This window comes from Rhyacophila brunnea, unplaced genomic scaffold, assembly GCF_057557595.1.
Source record: "Rhyacophila brunnea isolate RB1 unplaced genomic scaffold, BYU_Rbru_1.0 scaffold_15, whole genome shotgun sequence".
NCBI classification, from domain to species: Eukaryota; Metazoa; Arthropoda; class Insecta; order Trichoptera; family Rhyacophilidae; genus Rhyacophila; species Rhyacophila brunnea.
The window spans coordinates 19,072,532-19,094,748 of record NW_028232806.1 but is presented as its reverse complement, the minus strand read 5'-3'; the positions used below and the strand labels follow the sequence as shown (position 1 = coordinate 19,094,748).

Below are 22,217 nucleotides of genomic sequence, written 5' to 3'. Positions count from 1 at the left end.
TTACCAATAATCGAACACAACATGTACAACAGAATGATTAATACATTATCCTTCTTGTACAAGTAATTAATCGGTAACATGCAGTTATTTTCTTCTAAAATAATATCGACAAAATACGAAGGAATATTATTTTTAGGATCGATAAGTTTTCGTAAATGGAATTATTATTTTAGCCGCAATCGGTGTCAGTGACAAAGTGATGGCAACTGGCAACACCACAAATGTGGTTGACCTGTCAAGCGTAGTACTAACACTAACAACATTCAACAATATTGTAATTTGTTGACGATTTCATGAAACCATTTTGATACATAAGTATTGTTCATCAAAATGCCGTTCGATATTCAACCAAAAATGCTAGAGACTGTAGAAAACAAGAATTATTTAATTGATACGTTGGCTGATTGCGGAAAGCTTTGCAGGTTATGCCTCGGAGATGGGGCGAATTTCAATATTTTCGAGAAAGAATCTTTGATTGTACCGAAAATACAGGACTGCTGCTCATTAGAAGTAAGAGATATGCTTTCATATCTAATCTGATGTATTAAACAGGGGTAATGCTTTGAGATATCAGTTAGTTGTCATAGATAATTACGAATGATCGATGCCTGCCACACTGCATTTTCATAAATACGTGATGGCAATTTTATTATCCAGCTGTATTAAATTAATACCAAACTTTGCTATGAATTTATCATCTGGCCGGCTCTGGGACACATTTTTCAATACCCACAAGTACTTACTGTTGAAGAAACTATTAAAATATAATTAATTACTTAGCCATTATGATATCAGAGAGAATTGCCTTCTAGAGTTCAATCTTACTCCATGTGTCCTTATGTAAATAACCAAAGATTAGATGTTAAATTTGGTTATTGTATAATTGTCATTCCACGTGAAGTCAGATTGTATGCATACCTACTGTAGCTAATACAGAGCAGTGGCGAAGGGTGCCTGTTGAAGGTAGTTAACTGAAAAAAGGTCCCAGGACAGCCATACTTATAGGACTTGAATTTTGTTCATCTTCAGTATTTTACTGAACAAAAAATATTATATACAGTAGGCGCTCAGTAATCCGGCACCCATATTTTTTCACCTATGCCGGATTGTCGAAAATTCCGGATTATTGGATCTCTATAGGAAATAATTCTATCACAGATTTGCACAGTAAAAATCTTTATTAGTTTATGTAAACATAACGTCTCCTTTCTCTTTAATCCGGCAGTTTAATGTGTAACCTGCCGGATTAGAGCAGGAGAGCTGAGTTGCAAAATGCCGGACTATTGGACGTGCCGGACTATTGGACGTAGCGGACTATTGGACGTACCGGATTACCGAGCACCTACTGTACTTATTACATTTGTATAATATTTCACGAAAAAAGACAGCAAGCACTAAAATACATATTATAACAGTAATGCTCAATCGTGCTTCGAACTTGGTTTAGAAAATTCTACTGTCTCGGTAGTTCAGCGTTTTATCAAATCGATCATTTCGGATTGAATCCATTGTGAAAAAATAATGAATGTAATATACAAGACATGTTAGGCTTATATACCTTTAGCCTCAGGTTTTAATGTGTGTCATTTTTACAATACATGTATAATTATTGTTTGTATGTGTTGTATCTGTAAAATGTAGGTACCAAGGTTATAGCTCGTTTTAGTGGAATTGTTCCATGCCGTCTTGTTAACCTGGTCGACGATCAATTTATTATAAATTACAATAGATGTCGTTGGCAAATTAAGTATATTTTCTTTGGAGAATATAAAATAATAAAGTTATTATTTATATATCTACGTTAATAGGCAATTAAAAATTATTTTTATTAAGTAGGTAGTATACCTCAAATCACATGTGTTAGAAAATATTTGATGTGATATTCTCCACAAACCAATTAATCGTTGACCAATTTGTATCGCTCTAGATATCAGAAAATGATGGCCTGCCAGACCGCATATGTATGCCCTGCATCAACACTCTGGAGATTGCCGTTAGCTTCAGAAATGTTTGTAAAGAAAACGACCAAGTACTCCGGAAAAACTTGAAAATGTGCAACAAGTCATTGAATCTCGAATTGCCGCTTGTTAAATTAGAATATGAATCAGACGATGACTACAAAGATAATCTGGCGGATCCCGACTACGATGAGAATATAGATGACATCAACCCGCTGAGAAGCGAGTTCGGAAATATTAAAATCAAAAAGTCTCACAAAAGTTCAAAGAAACATAAGTCGAGTAAAAGAAAAAAAGACGGTCTTTTAAAACGAAAAAAGTCATTAAAATCTCTTCTGAAAAATGAGCTCAGTCCGGATGATATGCCTCTGAAAATTAAACGCGAGAAAAAACTACCAATACTTAAAGTAAAAAAGGAACCGATATCTAAAAGCGGCGGGCTGTGTCCTTTCTGTGGAAAGTTCTTCACAAAGGGAACTTCATTAAATTATCATATAAAGAAACACACAATGACAGAAATCTTCACATGCTCCGTGTGCTCCAAAACCTTTGGCGAATTGAGAAGACTAAAGGAGCACGAGAGAACGCACCTCAATATAAGAGATTTTCCTTGCGAGGTGTGCGGAAAGTTGTTCAGTACGCGGAGTTGTGCCAAGAAGCATTTACTGTCCGTCCATCAACGAGCTAAGGTCGCCTACTGTAAGGTCTGCAACAAGAAGCTAGCTACAGGACACAGTCTCAAGGTAATGATTGTCATAAGATGTTCTTCGCATCTGGTCATCATGATCATCAAAATTGATAGAATAGGTCAAAATATTCTTTATTTCTTTCTTTTGAACATGTCAGATTCTAATAGGATCATATGGGCCTCCACAGGGTGGAGGTTTGTTTTAACAAATTTTTGTTTTTATGAGAAATGGATGTTAGCCATTTGCTCAACCTATTAGGTATATATTCTGACTCCAAACAGATTGAAAAATTTGTATTGTGTATTTACCAGACCCAGAATTAGAACCTGGGACCCACAACATTATAAACCAATGCGTAAGCCGCTTGGCCATCGTGAGCTTATTATATCTAATAACCAACTACTGCAAACGCGCCAGTCGCGTTGTTAACACTAAATGAGTTAATACGTCCAGTGCTCAAAACACGCCTGACGTGTGGCCATGAGAATACATTCACTGCTGACCAGTTAATTACCACATTTAATTATTATGCTAATTGCTACACGCCAGGCATGTCTTGAGCACTGACCGAGTTGTGGTAATGGTACTGTTCGGTTATACGGAATACAGCGGAAAACACATTTTAAAAATACCCGATATACTGGATTATTTGTTAGTTTGGGTTAGTTTAGGTTTGGTTAGGTTAAACTAACAAATAATCCAGTTTATCGGCTATTTTCAAAATGTGTTTTCCGCTGTATTCCGTATAACCGAACAGTACCGTGCTAATTAACTGGTCAGCAGTGAATAGGTAGTAAAAATGTAAGTACTGGAAAACAGACTACTAAATAATGATCTTAAATTAGGTAGGTAATTAACTGTATTCTGTGTCAGTGTGCATTTTCCATTGGTGAATGCCCATAGTGCCTGAAGATGCCGAAAGGCGAAACTTAGTTCTCAAAAATTTATCCAAACGGAATAGAAAACTACAAATACAACAAAACATCAATTAGTAGTTGAATTCAAATTATATCAATAATTATCCTCGGTCAATAGTATTAATTTTATAATATGAAGAATAATTAGTTATCTTAATGAAATTTTCAATTATTGTCATATGACCAAAACATTGGTGGATCATCCATCAGGATTTGGTGCTTCCTTTTGAGATACAGTATACTTTGTGACTTATACTACTTATACAAATACTTATGTTACGATACCTTTCGATGCCATGGTAGTGCTATATTACAGCACTATAGATATTAACTCATTTCTAGTTCGGAGTTTTAGAGAAAAATTAATTTTTCATTAGTATAATGATACGTGTGTTGATTTTCTAGGGGCACATGAAAATCCACACAGGTGAGAGAGAGTTTGAATGTGACGTCTGCACGAAGAAGTTCGCCTTCAAATGCAGCTTGATGGTTCATCTCCGGTGCCACACGGGCGAAAAGCCTTACACGTGCAAGTTCTGTTCCGCCCGGTTTGCAGCTCTGAAAACCATTAAAGAGCACGAACGACTGCATACAGGGGAGACCCCGTACCTCTGTCCCGTTTGTTCCAAAGGGTTCAAGCAGAAGTCAAACATGAAGAGCCACTTCCGGAATAATCACAAGGGAATAGAATACGTCAGCTAAACGTGCTAAGGCTAAGGCCACACTTAGACAGTTAATGGTACTCGTTAATTAAGCCGGTACTGCTCAATGCAATTTTAACCGCTGTATAATACATTCAACAGCTGCTCGTGGTCATAAAACCGACAAGAAAACTTTCAATAATTTTTTTCTGTCAACTGTAATTATACATTAAGCCCAGTGAATCAAAGAATATACACAAGTCTACTTACTATCCAGTGTTCTAGTTAATATAATATGTAGTAAAAACTCAACAACAGTACAGTTACAAAACAAATTAAAATTGTGTTGCTGTTATTTGCATTTAAAATGGATTACACTCTGAATAATTAGTTCCACAAAACATTGAATGGTGAAAAAGTCACATATTTGGGTGCTGATACAATTAATGAATTACATAACAAGCAGTTAGATTGTTAGTGCACATCCTCGGTGGGCTTTTCAGCTCGTTATTAATAATACGCCATGTTTTTTTTTCCCCTGATTTTTCTTCTCCTTTTAATGATAGACACAGGTTTTTTATGGATGCGCAAATAATGCAAAAAATATCACAAAATAACCTGGCAGTCGATAGCGATGTACCTGACTCATGTGGGCCGGTCACAGCTGGCTCGAAGCTATCTTCAGCGCTTTACTATCTTGCAGTTTTGTACAGGAAAATGGGAGTGTGGTGTTAACTTGAATATTTTAAAATCTTTTCGATTGGTAGGGCACAGTCCCTTAATACACATGACCACAATAGGACACCGGGAATATTCAAAATTGTTATTGTCGTCATACACGATATTATTCACGAAATTTTCACCTAAAATACCCAAAACAAATCTATCTGTATACGGTGTCGAAGACATCGCATTCATTTAGTCCCATTTTCCACACTAATTCTATTAATTCCTCGTCTTCTGTCACCATATTTAGCAAAACCCACATATCTAATTTAACTACCTCTATTGAATCCATATTGTTACTGAACCGGTTAGCATTGAGTGGTGCCAGGCTAATTGACAAGTACCCAGTAAATAAAATAACAAATGCCCATTGAAATACTCTGATGTTAACAGTGAGCAAACATAAATATGTAATACATAATGGTATGTTACACTGTTAGGATCATATTGTCTAAATGCAGTCTTACCCAAGATTAGAGCAGCTAAGTTCGAGTGATATTGTACCTGTGAATATATATTATACTTTGCCTGTTTATGATAATATTGTAATACTCAGACTATAATTTTAATATTTTTTTTGTTCTTTAGTATTTGAGGTATCCGATATATTTGTTTATTTAAAGAGAATAGTTTGGTGCTTGGTCTTGCTGACAAAATTTGTTGTCATCACTCATATCGAAGCGGGTCTTCAAGAAAAAACAGTCAAGTCAAAACTTGATGACAAGTCATAAAACTCTCCGTGCCGTTATAGTGACATTCCAGCTTGACTTGGTGGATGTCAGAAAACAGGGCATTCAATAAATCTTTACGTATTGAATCAATACGTGTACGATTACATTCTCGAGAATAAGTTATATTTTCAAAAATTGATGTCTCACAGATCGATGGCTCAGTTCCCATAGTGCTACAATTAGGAATTAGTAGTTTTAGTAATGGCTGATCAAAGTTTTGACTCACCTAAACTGACTTGTAGAAAAGTGACAAAAATATCAGCCCTACGAGGACAACTAATAATTATTTCGACTTGTAATTTTGTGGCACTGAAGAGCGATATATGAATATATTGGCGAACATAACTCAAAACTTGAAATTTTTGACTTTACTTAGCACACAATATTATGTAATGATCTATAACCTCTAAAACCTGCCAAAATCATACAAAAAAATTGTTTTAAAGAAGTTATCAGCTAATAAAAATGGGCACGTCATGGTTCAAATTTGAAAACACGAAACAATGAACTAACCATTTACGCTTGAAACACAAAAACAGCGTTTACCACAAAGTGTAAATCAATTATTATTAACCCATCGTATATACATCATCGTCATAGATTCGGTTGCTTCTTTGCTCCTTACTTCAGTGTTGACTTAATCTTGTGATATTTTTATTCGATTCCGTGAAATCGACTGATCCAAAATAGAAAAAATATATTTATTGATGCGTTAAAATATCCATTGATCTATGTTGCATTGTCGAGAACTTAGTATCTTGAATTAGTGAAAATCTTTAGCAAGCTAGTATAACTACTCACCCGCTGATAAAAAGGGTTTCAAATTATTATTTTATATTTTAACCTTTAAATGCGTGGTGTTGTATTTTTGCATCAGGCTATATTCATTTCATATCATTTTTTTGAATGAAATTTTATTTTAAATCTTGCAATGGACAAAGTGCGCTTTCAAAATAGTTATAGTTTTTATCCTTAAATCACCTAATACATTTATTACATAAAAATATTTTGTTCAATTAGAATAATATAGTAAGAAACTGCAATCTTTAAAATTGATTTACATTCACATAAAAAAAATGATTAAGTAATATAGTTTGTTGCCGAAAGGCAACACCATAAATTTTAATGTTGAAACTTCAGACAAAAAACGTTATATCTCTGTGTTTTTAAATAATATAGAAAACAGAAATTCAGTGGTTGGTATTTAATCAATACAAAAATTTAAAATACATACTATTTTAATTGCATAATATTCAATATATTCAAGTTTTTCTTGAACTTTACTTGAACTTAGCGTTTTGAAAATGGCATCCGATATTGAAGAAAAAAATATGCTAAGAATTTTGCTTGTGTAGAAAAATGATGTGCTGGGAGTGCTCTGGCAATCTTTTTATCTCATTTGATCACAGTTACGACAATAATTACCATCTCAAATTTAAAATAGCAATCTCACATTGGTTTGAAGTATTGGTCCGTTATATAATTTTTACAAATATGGCAACGTGTTTATTACGAAAACGCATGTTTCAGATAACAATATTCCTGCAATCAAATTGCAAACTAACTCGATACCATTTCTTATATGCGTGTTCAAATCTAAATCAATTTGAAAAATACGTCAGATAATTAATAGTATAAATTATGAATGCCTAGGTAGTGTTTTACACTAAACATTTTTATTTCAAATAATATCACAATATCATAACTCACTAAGATAACTTTTAATATTGTCGAATGTCACTTTGACCGTTAGTTGGCAATACTCCAATGTCTTTCGAAACCAATTCAAACATTCGACCTTTGAACCTATCCTTGATCGTTGCTAACTGTTTTGTTCTGGTTTGGCCAGCGTTTGGCTTGAGGGAACAGAATTCAAATCCTAAACACACATATGCGGAACATCGGTAAACCATTCACAACATGTGTGGGAACATACATAACACAACGAAAATCTGTACCAATTCAGTATTCTTTATAACTTTAAAATACATTTTTATTTTAGATTGATTGTGAGACCACCCTGCTCAAAATTTATATAAATTATACACGATTATTTATGCATTTTAATAATAATTATACATATTGACAAAATGATGAATGCCTTTTCATCTTATGCATTTTTTTTTATATATTTAATGATTCGACCTCAATATTTGTCCTTAGTTTTAAAACTGTACATATTATCGATTTATATGTAGATAATTTTGAAGGTGATTGATTTCTTATCAAATAAATATATTTGATGTTGGACTTGTGTTTTATTCCACATTTAGGTACATAATATAAAAGTGAAGCAAAAAAAGGACCCCATGGCTACTGATTAGGTTAGCTACAGGTGACTTCGCATTGCATATTCGTTTGAAGAGAACTTCCTATAACTATGAGATTTATTTACCAATTTGCAGGGCATATGTAAAGATAATATCACGATAAGTAGATGAGCAGCCAATAATACACTGGCATTATTATAGTTCAAAATTGCACAAACTAAACAACTGAATATCAAAAAGTGGCATCCATTGCTTGAGTTAGTTAATCAGAAATACCAACTTAGTGATGTTGATATATATGCAGGTTACCAACATAATCCATATGTACTACATTTTCTCGGTAAATACATTGGAACAAAATAATATAAATAATGTTTAAGACTTGTGACGGACTATAATATTTAAACGATACATCGGGGAACAGTTAATGCGGGATTATTTAACGTTGTTCTTATGGGTGTTTGGCGGGACTTTGAAAAATTAACGATCCATGCGGGAAAACGATTTATGCGAGAACGGTAGATTGGGGTTCCACATGTTAATATAACATGACAACTGTACTGCAATTTTATCTGGATATGAATAGTGATGTCAAAAAGTATCAATACTCTGACCGAAAATACATTAGTATCAATATGATTCCGTTCAATACGATACTTACCTTTGTCAATACTTTGAGATTAGAATTGCATGCTTATTCAAAGTTGCCCAATGATAATGCATAAATAATTTTTTATTTGTTATAGTGTAGAAAATTACCTTTCCCCTTGACGACCAATTTAAGGTAGGTATAGTGAGAAAAATAACCAAAGTAGTTTTAACATTTGGAAAGGTAGGTACATACTTTGAACTGGGGTCCCATTTTCCAGAAATTCCACATTCTTTTTACTTTTCCACATTCTCTTGAATTTCATGACTTTCTGATATATTTGCTAGGTGCCGGGGGTGTACCTACCAGGAGGTAGGTTATGTATAGGAGCCTTTGGCCTAATGATAAATCTGGCAGGAGCCGTCCATGTATGACGTCACGCTCTAGGGGGGGAGTTTGATATAATGTGATGAAGGGGGGAGGGGGGATCAGAGAAAATGTGTAATACACACTATATTAAGGGATGAGGGATTTACGGATGAATATAAAAAAAAAACATTTTTTTTTTTAACATTTAGGGTGGGGGAGGGTTAAAAATAGCCAAAATGTGTGACGTCACATGTGGACGACCTCATATAATATGTACACTTTATTTTATGAAGCCTATATTTTGTAAAATTATAAGGATGTCAAAAAAGTATTGATACAATACCAATAACAGTATTGCTACAGTCAAACTTGGTTGTTACGAGGAAGATGGGACCGACTGAATTTGCTCGTTATAAGCATTATTCGTTATATCAGAAAATAGGTATTTTTAAATGAGCGGTCACGTAACACAAAAATACACAATTAGAATTTTTCCCCAAAAGAAGCATGGCATTCATAAACTACAAAAGAAGTTGTTTATTGTAATGAACGCTGGTTCAGACTTCTGACTTCAGCTTGGATTTTTACATGAAATTTCAACCATATTATGCATGGATACTTTTTCAATGTTGTCAGCGAAAACACCAATTAGGTACACTTAACAGTGTCATAAACGTAATACGATCCCGGCGGCATCAGTCTACGGTCAGATTTTATTGCTTAGGGTCGAAAATGTTTTTAAACGATCGACACATTAACAGTTTAAAGAAAATTTTTGACAATATTTTTGCTCGGTATATCCGATATGTAGTTCGTTATAAAAGTGAATAAATATATGGACAAAATCATAAATTAAAATGTCAACGAATGTTTCCTCATTACATCCGAGATCTCGCTATGTCCGTGATCGTAATAACCGAGTTTGACTGTATTTTCTTTTTAATACAAATACATGGTTATTACGAGGAGGATGGGACCGACTGAATTTGCTCGTTATAAACATCACTTGTTACCAGTGGCGAAGACTTCATACTGGGCGATTATTTGAAGCCTACCTTCTTAAGGAAAATTTTTTTAATTGCATATTGACTTATTTATATAATCACTTGATTAAATATTCTATAAAATAATTTGTTTTGCAAATGTTTTGAAAAAATAGGTAATTTAAACTGATCGCTTAATTTTATGTCCTCTGTAATAATACAAAATTAAAAGGAACATCGATAGCCACATAAAAAAGGATCTATTGTTTGAACATTTCTTTATTGCACAACTTACTATTTTACCATATCAAATAATAATAATTTATTTTGAATCTTAAAACCTTGATTGATAAATCTCGGTTGATAAATTTTATAATTTTTAGTAATAGGTATGGATGATTGCCCAGGGTATATTCTCTTGTAAAAGCATGAGTTAATTTAGTATATAAACAGTAACATAGGTACTGCAATCTTTGTCATCTGGATACATAGGTATGCACAGCCCAGTGTTCGAAGGGTGGAGAGGTAGGCTGGATCCGACATAAATAATGCACAATAAATTTTGTCAGTCATACCTACGTAAAACATTGGTTAGTTTTCAAAATTCAATTAAATTCTAAGCAAGCCATAATAGATAATTGTCCAAATATATTCTTCTATCTATAAAATATCATCTAGGATGGTTGTCCAAGAATTAAAGACCGTTATTGATTTTCGGTAACGCGGATGTTATTTTTCAAAAGATGGCAGCACTGGCGTGTAGCGCAGACCTTTCTCTCCAGAACGAGTGGTGAGCCAGCTTGGTAGCTGCTTTAATGTGAACTTTGCATTTGCATTGAGATGGACGCTCCGCTGTCGAATCCCGCAGCGCCACACAAGGGAATCAAGGACCTAGTGCCATGTCTCACCAAGTGCATCGAAAGTAACGGGGACTACGTCAAAAAATAGTGGGGATATGCACCTAAAATGTCTTATGCTTTTTTTGTAAAAATAAAAATTTCCTGATTTTTAAAATAATAAAGGTCTTTAATTCTTGGACAACCCTCGTATTATGATTTGGTTAGGCAGGGTTTAATGAATTGTAAAAAACTAACCAAGTCCATCTGTAATTTGTATTTTTAATTCAACGAAAACAAATAAGTATGACTGAAAAATTGGGCACTGTTTTTGTCGGATCCCCATAGCATACCAAAACTATTATGGTTTGGTTTATAGAACGTTTAATTGATTTTTGAAACTAACTATAGTATTCTGGGTTAGTGGAATTCAATGACAGCCACAACACTATCTGCAATTTGTCATTTTAGTTCAATGAAAACAAATATGTATGACTGACAAAGTTTAGTGTGCACTATTTATGTCGGATCCTAAAAGCCTACCTCCACCCTCCGCTACTGGTAGGTATAGTATAACCTGAAGATACCAAAAAGAAAATCTCACTTTGATAAAAAGATGAATACCATAATCACAAATTATAGCTGATTTTATTATAATGTGAAGTTTTTATGATTATTCCTAAAGTGACTTTTCATATTCGATTTCTGCATGAAGCCTCTGTTGCAAACGGGACAGAGGTAAGGCGTTTCACCAGTGTGAAGTCGCTCATGCTCTTTGAGGGTCTTGGAGACGGCGAACTTGCTTTCACAGAATCTGCAGGCATATGGTTTCTCGCCTGTATGTATCCTGCGGTGCAATGTGAGGCTTATTTTGAAAGTAAATTTCCGAGCGCAGAATTCACACTGATGTTCTCTTTCTCCAGTGTGTATTTTCATGTGCATCTGAAAAGTAAAATTTGCTTACAGCATTTTAAGATATACATGAAAATATCATTTAAAAACATCTAAACTGTACGTGCTGATCTAATACAAAATATGTATATTCCGACCATGTCCAATCCTAATAAGATCATATGGGCCTCCACAGTGTGGAGGTTTGTATTAACAGATTTTGTTTTTATGAGATATGGATGTCAGCCACTTGCTCAACCTATTAGGTCCATACTGACTCAAACACAAATTGAAAAACAATATGTGTATTTGCCAGACCCTGGATTCGAACCTGAGACCCACGATGCTATAGGCCAATGCTTAAGCCACACGGCCATCGTGGGTGGTAATATATATTCTTTTTAACACTAAAACATTCCCATAAGGCTCAGTGCTAACAAGGCTCTAGCCTTGGGGCCTGAGTTCAAGGGGGGGCACGGCATGTTGGGTTGACCAGATAAATGAGATAAACGCACATCTACTGTGAGTGTCACTGCATTTAACCTTACCGACAGGTAGGGGGAGGCCGCCAAAGATTCTGGCCTGGGGGCCCGCTTCAGGATGTTGGGGCCATGGGCTCTATCATAGTAGAATCACATAAATGTATTATGATCTCTGAAGCCCCCGGAAGAAAAACTAGTGCATTGGACTACGAGAGCCATCTACAGCATCGATGCTACAAGTGATCCGTATCTGCAGCTCTAATATGGCAACGGGCGCAGGTGCTTGGCCGAAAAAATGGCTCATGCTCTGTAACTGGAGCGTGACGACAATAGCAGTTACAGTTGACTTTCGATTTACTGGGAAATTGTAAACAAAGTGAAGGATTAGCCGTGCAGAATAAAAAAAAAAAAATCATTTTCAGTTCGTAATGCAATGAATGGAAAAGGGCGATATATCTAAAATCACTACTTTTCCAGAAAGCCAAAAGAAGATTGAGTTTTGAACAACTTTGTATGGAAACTTCTATGTTTCTGTGAGTCGTTCAAAAACATGTTATTTTTTAATGTGTGTTTGGACCAAGAGAGCAAATAGCTAACATCCATCCATAAAACCTCCCTGTGGAGCCCATATTATCTTCTTAGGATTGGACATGACTTTTTAATTGCTTATTATTTCTCTCACTGTTTCTATAGATATGAAATTTATTAATTACACGAAACCTACTCTCAAACAGCAATAGTCTGAAGTTTGTGGAGGTCGGTGGCGCAGGCAGGATTGAGGCACTAGAATATATTATATTACAAAAATAGTTATATTCTCAGGATTTTTATTATTATCTTCGATTATTTTTTAAACTAAGTGTCTTTCTGCTTTGTCTCTGCGTCGACTGCTTTGTCTGCTTCATGGAATTTAATAGTGATATTCGTTCATACATTCACCGACCATTATATTGTGCCGCCCCTATGGAACGCATGACCTGCCTACCCCCATGGGACGTCACTGAGTGAAAATATTAAAGTAAAAATATTATGAAAATTGTGTAGATTATAAATATATACCTACCGACAAATCGAGAGTCAAAAATAATAATATTGTGACTGTTTGATAAAATTACTGACCTTTAGATTCCTCATACAAATAAATTCCTTTTGACAAAGCTGACAAGTGACCGCTTTCAGTTTCTTGTGAACAGTCTCGATGTGCATTTTAGCATGACTGCTTGTCTTGAATGTTTTTCCACATGTCTCGCAAGTGTAGTCCCTGTTTGGCAAATGGCAGGTGACATGTTTCTGAAGTTGACTTTTCGTAACAAATGCTTTTGAACATACAGAACAAACAAAATTCTTCTCTGTCCCGTGCCTCTCGAGATGGTTGGAGAGCAGACTGGCTTTTGTAAATATTTTTCCACAAATCGGGCATAAATTACTAGCACTACTTTTGTCCCTTTTCTGTTTAACTTTACCATCATAATTATTATCCTTGGCCAAATTCAACTTTTTTACTTTTGTTTTAGCATGTATTCCATCAATTTTTCTACGTTTTTTAGGCAAACTTTTATCCGTTATAACAGTATTATTATCCATGAAGTAAGAATCAGAAAATTCATTATTTGTTGTGTTTTCATCCCACATTTCACCATTTTTAAATACATCAGACTCAGAATAATCATTTGGTTCGATTTTACTGTTGTCAGAAGCGAACGATTCTAAATTCTCTAAAGAGTTATCTTGATCGCATAGTTCATCCTTTAGTTCAATTTTGATGACACTTTCTTGTTCGCAAATTGAATTTGTGTCAAAAGGAGACAATTCGTAATTTTCAGATTCTTCTTTTAGTTTAACTAAATTGACGTTAATGAGATTCAATGTTTTTCTGAGAATTCTATCTGAATTCTCACATTGTATTTTAAATTTCGCTGATTTGCATATTTGACTAACACAGCCTTTGCAAATTTTATCTGGTAAACCATCGTTCTGTGAAACCTTTAAAAAAATCATGGCAACTTGAATTACAAAAATTGTAAAGCTTTAATCAAATACGTGTAAATATTTACTTATATCTGGAAAAACTACTTCTTTATAATATATTATGTAGTATTAATAACAAATAAACTAACCTTTAATCGAAAACAGTTAATGATTTTTTCTGGGATTTGTGCATATTTCCTACTAGTAAATATTTTGATTTTAGCACCATTTTTTAGGCAAAGCCGACAGGTTTCGAAGGTGACTTTAAAAGCGACGTCTTTCCTTTCTCTGATATGTTTTATACTTTTATTCGACATATTGTTTTAACAGCTTGAAAGACTTTGTTTTGAGGAATGAGGATCGAGAATTTGATTATCAACTAAAAGTACATTAGTCTATGATCATTCTATGATCAACGCTGACAAGCAGTGCTGCCATATTTTGAAAGTGGAATTATAGTACAGAGCCTCCAAAATTATAGGGGACTTAAGTACAGAGCCTCCAAATTGGGGATAAAATATAGTACGCGTTGAGATGTGTTGAAAATGAAAATTTTCCCAATTTTTCATAGTCGGCTTGTTTTTTTTTAGGAGATATATTTCGCCGCGGGCCACAGGTTCCCAATTTTTCATAGTCGGCTCGTTTTTTTTTGGAAAAATATTTCGCCGCGGGCCGCAGATTTCCAAATTTTCGAAGACCACTCGATTGCGAAATGGCAAATGCGAAATTATAGTACATTTTTATTAAATTATAGTACGATATTCAAAATTATTATAATTTATTAATATTTTGGGCGTACTATACCTATTTTAAATCGTACATAGTACGCGGACCAAAATTATAGTACAAATACTATAATTATAGTACGGTTGGCAACACTGCTGACAAGTAACCATAGATAACAATACGCAAGTGACAGTAGTCAATTGGGCTGCCAGTACAAAAAATATTACTCCCTTATCATGTTTAAAGTAAAGGAATATTTTCACCCTCTACAAACTAATTACCTACTTGATATTAGTTCAAACTAATAATAGGTATTGTTTTAATTCTTACTAAAATTATATATAATTAGTTTTTAACAAGATGTATACGGTATACAGCAAATTAGCCTTATATTCCCGTGAAAAAAGAGCGCCGATTTTTGAATGTAAATGGTAAAAAACAATGTAAGTATTTTCAATACCATAGATTTAGATCAGTAAACCCTTCAACAAAATGGCTGAAATGCGTCAATTGTCTTTCCAATTGATATATCTGTACCTCAGAGGCAGACGGATGCAAATGCCAAATACCCAATTGTTCAGGAGAGCCAAAAAACAATTTTTATTTTAAACGAATAATAAATTCTAAGAAAATATACATATAATGATCATTATTTTTTTATTCTTATTCAATTAAAGTACTTCTGGAATATATAAGAAAGGAATAAATATAATACAATTTTATATCTAAAAAAAATAAAATAAAAAACGTAGTGTGGATTTGCATCCTTCTGCCTCTAAAGATATTTTGTTAAATGTGGATTTGTATCTTATTTACCTAGCCAAAATAAAACAAATTATAAGTTAAAAAAATTTATAGGTACAAATATAACAAAGCAAATTATGTATTATGAAGGCCTCGCTAATCTTCAAGTTGATTCCACTTCTCTCGTCCCTGTGCGTTGCGTTGCCAAGTTTTTCCGCAGAACTTTATCATTTCATCGATCCAGCGGTCTCTAGGTCTACCTTGCGGATGTTTTTATACCTCTTGGATATACCACTGGATGACTAAATTTGTCCAACGATTGTCCTTTCTTCGAGCCTTGTTCTAGCCCATTTCCATTTGAGGTTTTTAGCAAATTCATCACATCATTAATCCTTGTCTGTTTCCATATCCACTCATTCTTCTTTTTGTCCGTTTGCGTTATGCCCAGCATGCACCTTTCCATTCCACGTTGTGCTACTCTAAGTTTCTGGAACTCTCTTTTACTTAGGGTCCATGTTTCACACGCATGTGATTACGGAAAGTACACACTGGTTAAACACTTTGCACTTTAGGCACAGTGGAATGTCATTTTTGAAGAAATTATTCAGGCGGCCAAAAGCACTCCAGCCTAGCTTTACTCTGCGAACAATTTCATCAAATATACATCAATCTATAGACACTTGTTGTGCCAGATAGATGTAGTTTTTCACCTGTTCGAGCTGAATGCCATTGATGAGGATCTCTCTTTGGCCCGCAAAGCAGTTGAACATGACTTTCTTCTTTGACACATTTATTTTCAAGCCTACTTTGTTGCTTATTCCAGCGAGCATTCTGCTTTGGAAGTCTTGCAAACTACTATTTTTTGTCATCGGGAAAGCGCAGATGACTCACGTATTCTCCATTTATGGGGGCCCGCGTCATTCCAGTCAAGTTCTCTAAATAAGTCTTCAAGTGTAGCTGTAAATAGTTTAGGTGAGATTGTATCACCTTGTCGGACTCCTTTGCTGATAGGAAATGCGCGATGGTTTATGGAGACGTTGTTGCGCTACTGTATATATTATTTAACATATTTATATAGCGCCCGGGTATTCCTTGATTTCTGAGTGCATCGAGTATTGAAAATTTCTTTATAGAATCGAACCCTTTCTCATAGTCTATAAAACCTATGGATAGCGGCAGTTTGTATTCCTGTTACCGCTCTGATTTCTCTGATGACTTGGATATGGTCCATAGTGCTGTATTCTCCTCTAAAGCTCGTTCTCCTGGCTGGTTCTCGTCTAGTACATATTGCAGACGGTTTGAGAGAATTTTATCTTAGTGAATTATTGGATTTGCATCCTTCTGCCTCTAAGGTAGGTATGGCACTTGCATCTTTATTCTATGCATATCTTGGACTAGGACTTTCATCTCTCTCCCTCCAATAAATAAAGCCTTTAGCATGACGATTCTTTAAAAAAATCATTTTCCCCAAAAATGGAGTTGCATCCGTCTGCCTCTGAGGTACACTACAGATATTATTATGTTAGTGAAAATACATTGATATTGTATTTATGACAGTTTAAAATTTGGCAATACTGCTCAAAGGATAGCTTCTTTTTTCAAATCATATTTTCTTTTGTTTTTTAAAATGATTTTTCTTCTCGTGTCATTTTTCCACGTTGCAAAAGCTTATTGGTCTGTAATAAACATCAATATTATATTATCCTTTTGATTCCAGGACTTAAACGTCAAGGAAGAGACAGAGACTAGACGTAGGTATTTGTCAAATTCCATTTGAAGTGTGGTGCTGAAAGTCTCCGAGTTTGACTGTGCCGAGCACTCTAATTTTTGGCTTCACGCTTGAAGAAGATGCCATGGGAAAATTCGTAGTATTTTTACAGGCTGAAGAATGTGAGGCAGAATTTTCTTCAGATGGATGGCGCAAATGAGTGTCAAATGATTTTCCCACCAATTTTACATGACACGGAATGCCAAGTCATGGAGAAAGCTACGGTCGCTACTGTCCTGGATTCATTCTTTTGAAAACATTCTTCGCCCCTGATATATTTGACATTTTGTCAAAACTGTTTTGTGTGGTTTTTAAAATTGACTGTGTATATTTAAAAAAAATGTATGTTTTGGATGTTTACTTCTGTTTTACGATGCTTTTGTTGTATTTAAAAAATTGTATTAGCGGGTATTAAAGTGCCCAAGAGTTGTGGAAAAATAAGAATGTTACTCTGGATATAATTACGTACCGACGTCTTCATTTAAATAAACAGCAACGTTTCCTTGTATTTTCTCTTATTAAAGTGATCTAAGTAAGTATCACAATCTCTGCCATTTCATTAAAAGTTTGTTCCTGTTGTAGATCAATAATTAACTTTTTAGGCAAATAATTGACACTGTGGTGTCATTTGATTTAGGTCGGTAATTTTCGACCTTTTTGGATGGCAGAAGCCTTGAAACATATAATAATTATTGTACAATCTCAAAGGACCACTAACATGATGACACGCTACGGTCCGGAGATATACATTACAGATTACACACGTAAGTACTGACATACATAACCAATGAACTGCCTATACCAAAGCTCAAATGGCCGCCCCTAACTGTAGGTAGTGTCAAATGTGTAAGTGAGTATTTTCATAATTTTCTTAATTTTATTATTTCTGCAAGGCGATCATATTATATAAACGGTTACAAGCAAATAAATCCTTTAATATTTAGATGGGGACAAATAATAGAAAGAGGATTTGTAAACATTGCACATGTCTCCAGAGTATTGGTATATCCATTTATCTTTTAGTATTACAGCCCCCGAGCTATCCTCCTCTGATGGTAAAAGGCAATGAATGTCCAGATTAAAGAGGTTTAAAAAATGGTCGATTAATAAATCGGCAAATCATAAAATTCGGTTAATTACGATGGCTTTACCCATTTTACATTGTAAGCAAAACAAAAAAGCTTTTTTAAATAATATCGTATCGATGTATTTATTTATAATATGCTTTCATACATAATTTACAGAAATAGTTATTAGCTAGATGAATTTATATAATAATTATTTACAAATATCAAACATTCGATCATCATCGTCAATGTCAGTTTGCACTTATTGTCGGTAAGTAGGTATATTAATGATTTATTTTAATAACGTCCATAGTGTCTATGTGGCACGGTATGGATTGTTGGGCCACTCTTCTTGACGACGGCGTTGAAGCCATGGCCATCATCAACGGTGTAATCTACGACACGAACTGAATCATCTGGCTCTACCAAAGAGTACTGACCAGAAAAGAAAATAGCCAAATTAGTATAGCGTATTGACACTAAACTTGGCACAAGGACAGTTACTAGTTAGGTGGACTTCAATTATTCTCGAAATTATAATACCTAATGTTAAAACGTTTGGAGGGAGTTTATTTTGTAATAAAAAAACACAGGGACAAAAAGAAGTTTGAATACATTTTTTTTTGAAGCAATACCTATTGTATCTATTTAATGACATTAACCTTTCGCGACCCGAGAACTACAAGGTTCTAAGTGTCGATTTTTGGCCAAACTAAAGTAATAATGAGGCAGTCTTCCAAGTCACATTATCTACATATTGTATAAATATGAGGTCGATATTTCTTATATTTTTTCATTAAACCCCAATACTACCGAGTTCTATGTGCACTTTACAGAATATCTGTGGTACTACAGAGTTCTACCATAATCTAAAAAGATCCGTCGTTCTACAAAGTTATATGTGCTTTGACATTTCGTGGTTGTGAATACATTTAAAGTTGTTAAAATGGTTTTAATTGCAATATGAAGAGTAAAATGTTGTTGTTTTGTATTTTAAATTTATTATTAGGACTCCATGCAGTGTATTTAACTAGAAACCACGAGTATTTAAATAAACTACTATAACTTCGAAATACATAACCTCAAAAAAAAAGGTTTCGTGATATTTGATATCAACAGTAAATTGTGAACTCACTAATAGATGAATTATAATATTATGAAACGTAAGTAAGGTTAAATTATCGTTATTTTTTTTAAAATATTGAGAGTATTTTAAGGCTATTTCATTCATTGATTTAATGTTTCAGGCTTAAAACTCTTCCTGAAAGTGATATAAATATTTGAGATGTTTCAAATCTCAGTAGATGAGGTGAAAAAATGGTTATGTTGTATTCTAAAATCCCTATTCCTGAGAATTCCCACACTATAGAGATTTAGTATATTAATTATACAATATTATTATGATGTTATGATGTTATGATGGATCTGAAAGATATGCCTCTTGGTGGCTTGAAGTTTATTCTAAAACTGAGGCGAATAATTTAATAAAAGAATTTTTACACAACATTCACTCAGCCATTAGTAACAACAATCTTGTATACACAATTACAATAAATGTATCTGATGTGAAGACAACGAGCCAGTTGAAATTGAACAATAAACATTGGGCTTGTTGCATCAACAATAGTTTTGTATTTTTAAATTATATTTTCAACATAATTTTCATTTAAAAATGGTATTAAACAAAAATAACAAAAAAATAGTTTTTCCGAATTTCCCATTTTCCCAACAATTTCCATACATTTTCTCCGGAAAAAAATATTATATTAGATAACTTTCAAGAACTTTATTTATTTTAACATGAAAAGTGAAACTATGCGTCCTGAATTACCAGGGTTTCCATACAAATTTCCAGTGACGTCCCTAGACAAAATGCCGCCCCTAGGCAGCGCCAAAATGTCGCCCCATTTTTTATGCAGTATTTTTCATCATTCTTTCATGACTAAAATATTTATGAAATGTGTTGTATAGATACATTACCGACAAAATATATTATAAGTACTGCATATCTACTAAATCTAATTTCATTTATTAATTTAATTAAATTTTTCAAATATTAATTGAAATACACATGGCAACTTCCAGAACTCGCGAATGACCGGGAAAAATATTTGGATAAATTTTAAATTAGGCAAGTATGTATCTATGTACCAAATTCAAAAATCTACGCGTGTCATTGCTGGTCACCAAGGACGTGGACTTCCAAGGGCAACGGAAGTAAACTAGACGTCGCGAATCCGACAAAATTCCGTTACTAGGTACTAAGTTTAGGTAGGTAGCTATTTCTATATATACCGAATGATTCTCCTCGATTTGCCGCCCTTCGAGTAACTGCCGCCCCCAAGCGACGCTCAATCTCAGTGACGTCCCTAGGCAAAATGCCGCCCCTAGGCAGCGTCAAAATGCCGCCCCATTTTTTTAATCATCCTTTCATTACTCCAATATCTAAGAAATGTGTTGTATGAAGCATGGCCCCCTCATCCTGAAGCGGGCCCCATGTTGCTTTGCCCCCCCTACCTATCGCTAAGGATAAAAGTAGTGTGACGCTCTACAGTAATGTTTTCCAAATGGTGTACGCGTTAAAATTGATGTGTATATTTAGTGTTTTTTTGTATATTTTAATACATACACTTGAATTGTGGAGTTTTTGAGTATCGCTACACAATTATAAATTGTATTGTGTAACCACATAATTTTAAATAATATCATTATTGAAGGAAACTTGCGCCGCAGGCGAATTTTTTGCTATTAGAGCGAATTTGTGATAAGTGTTTATCTCACTTATCGAGCCCGAGCCCCAGGTTAGAGCCCTGTCAGCCCCCCCCCCCTTGTGGGGGCCATGGTTTGGATACATTACTAATAAAATATACACCTACCACTAAGCTGAAACATACAAAATTAAATGTAGATATCAATAAATAAATAAGCGGATAAATATAATATTAGTTAAGACACTTACCCAAATCACCAGAGTCTGAGATGCCATTTGGTTGATATCATTATTAGTAATACCTACGCAGATGTATTATTTTCACACCATTTTTTCTATGCTATTATTGTACCCTACAACGTGTAAACAAAATAATTTTCCTCATTATTTTTTTAATATAAACCTAAATTTAATCATAAATACACTATTAATTAATAGTCTCAACATTCAACCGTTGATGATTGAAATAAACTACAAATCCACACTATTATCAGCAAAAAATATGTTTACAAAAAAAACGACTTAAAAGAAGGTATTGCACAGTATTATTGTATTCACAGCACGATAAATATGATATAATCTAGGTAGATACCTACTAGTGTACATTTTTATTACAATTAGCTGGTACTTAACGTAAATACCTATTATATGCACGAATACTAATTGATTATGTCAAATGTCAATAAGGATTAATAATCATTATGAATAGGTATCTATTTGCAATAGGTACATCCGGCAACTTTTAAATCTCGCGAATGACTGGCAAAAATATTTGGTCAAATTAAAAAATACGGTATGTATAAATCTCTACCATAAATTCTCCTTGTTTCGTTACCAACGTTGATATAATATACCTATAATATTATTTTCTTTTAATAACTATGGCGCGACATAATTATTAACTTTTGCGCAGTATACCTACCACTTTTATGAAAGGAACTCTTTAATCTGAGTAAATGACATTATATTATTATGACTGATTTATTATTCGTTTGTGATGTTTTACATTTATAAAAATATTCATAATGTGTATAGGCGCCAAGTTTATTAGCATTTGTATACGAAACCGAGCAGTCAAAAATAAAATAAAAAAATCTCTAGCGGAGCATGGTGACATCATACTAAAATCGCTGCGAGTACCGACTGGATAAT

At 34.0% G+C, this 22,217-nt stretch overlaps 2 protein-coding genes across 5 annotated transcripts in view; one reads left to right on the top strand and one right to left on the bottom strand.

Annotated features, from left to right (window-relative positions):
• The first annotated feature begins 186 nt into the window (after positions 1–186).
• On the top strand, positions 187–6,729 carry LOC147075009 (uncharacterized). The gene is made up of 3 exons (XM_085943188.1): positions 187–510; positions 1,928–2,701; positions 3,970–6,729. The coding sequence occupies exons 1-3, from the start codon at positions 331–333 to the stop codon at positions 4,264–4,266; spliced, it is 1,251 nt and encodes a 416-aa protein (XP_085799314.1). The 5' UTR covers positions 187–330; the 3' UTR covers positions 4,267–6,729.
• A 2,361-nt stretch (positions 6,730–9,090) lies between these two features.
• LOC147075008 (uncharacterized) overlaps positions 9,091–22,217 on the bottom strand; it is a 38,553-nt gene continuing 25,426 nt past the window's right edge. For 2 of the 4 annotated variants that reach the window (XM_085943185.1, XM_085943184.1), the window contains 3 exons: positions 21,315–21,418; positions 13,202–14,065; positions 10,142–11,651 (listed from right to left, as the gene is read on the bottom strand). In XM_085943185.1, the coding sequence (XP_085799311.1) occupies positions 11,361–11,651; positions 13,202–14,065; positions 21,315–21,341 (1,182 nt within the window). In that variant the 5' untranslated portion in view covers positions 21,342–21,418 and the 3' untranslated portion in view covers positions 10,142–11,360. Of the gene's footprint in view, positions 11,652–13,201; positions 14,066–14,199; positions 14,450–21,314; positions 21,419–22,217 lie in introns of those variants that run through there. The other 2 variants (XM_085943187.1, XM_085943186.1) reach the window with 2 other exon arrangements.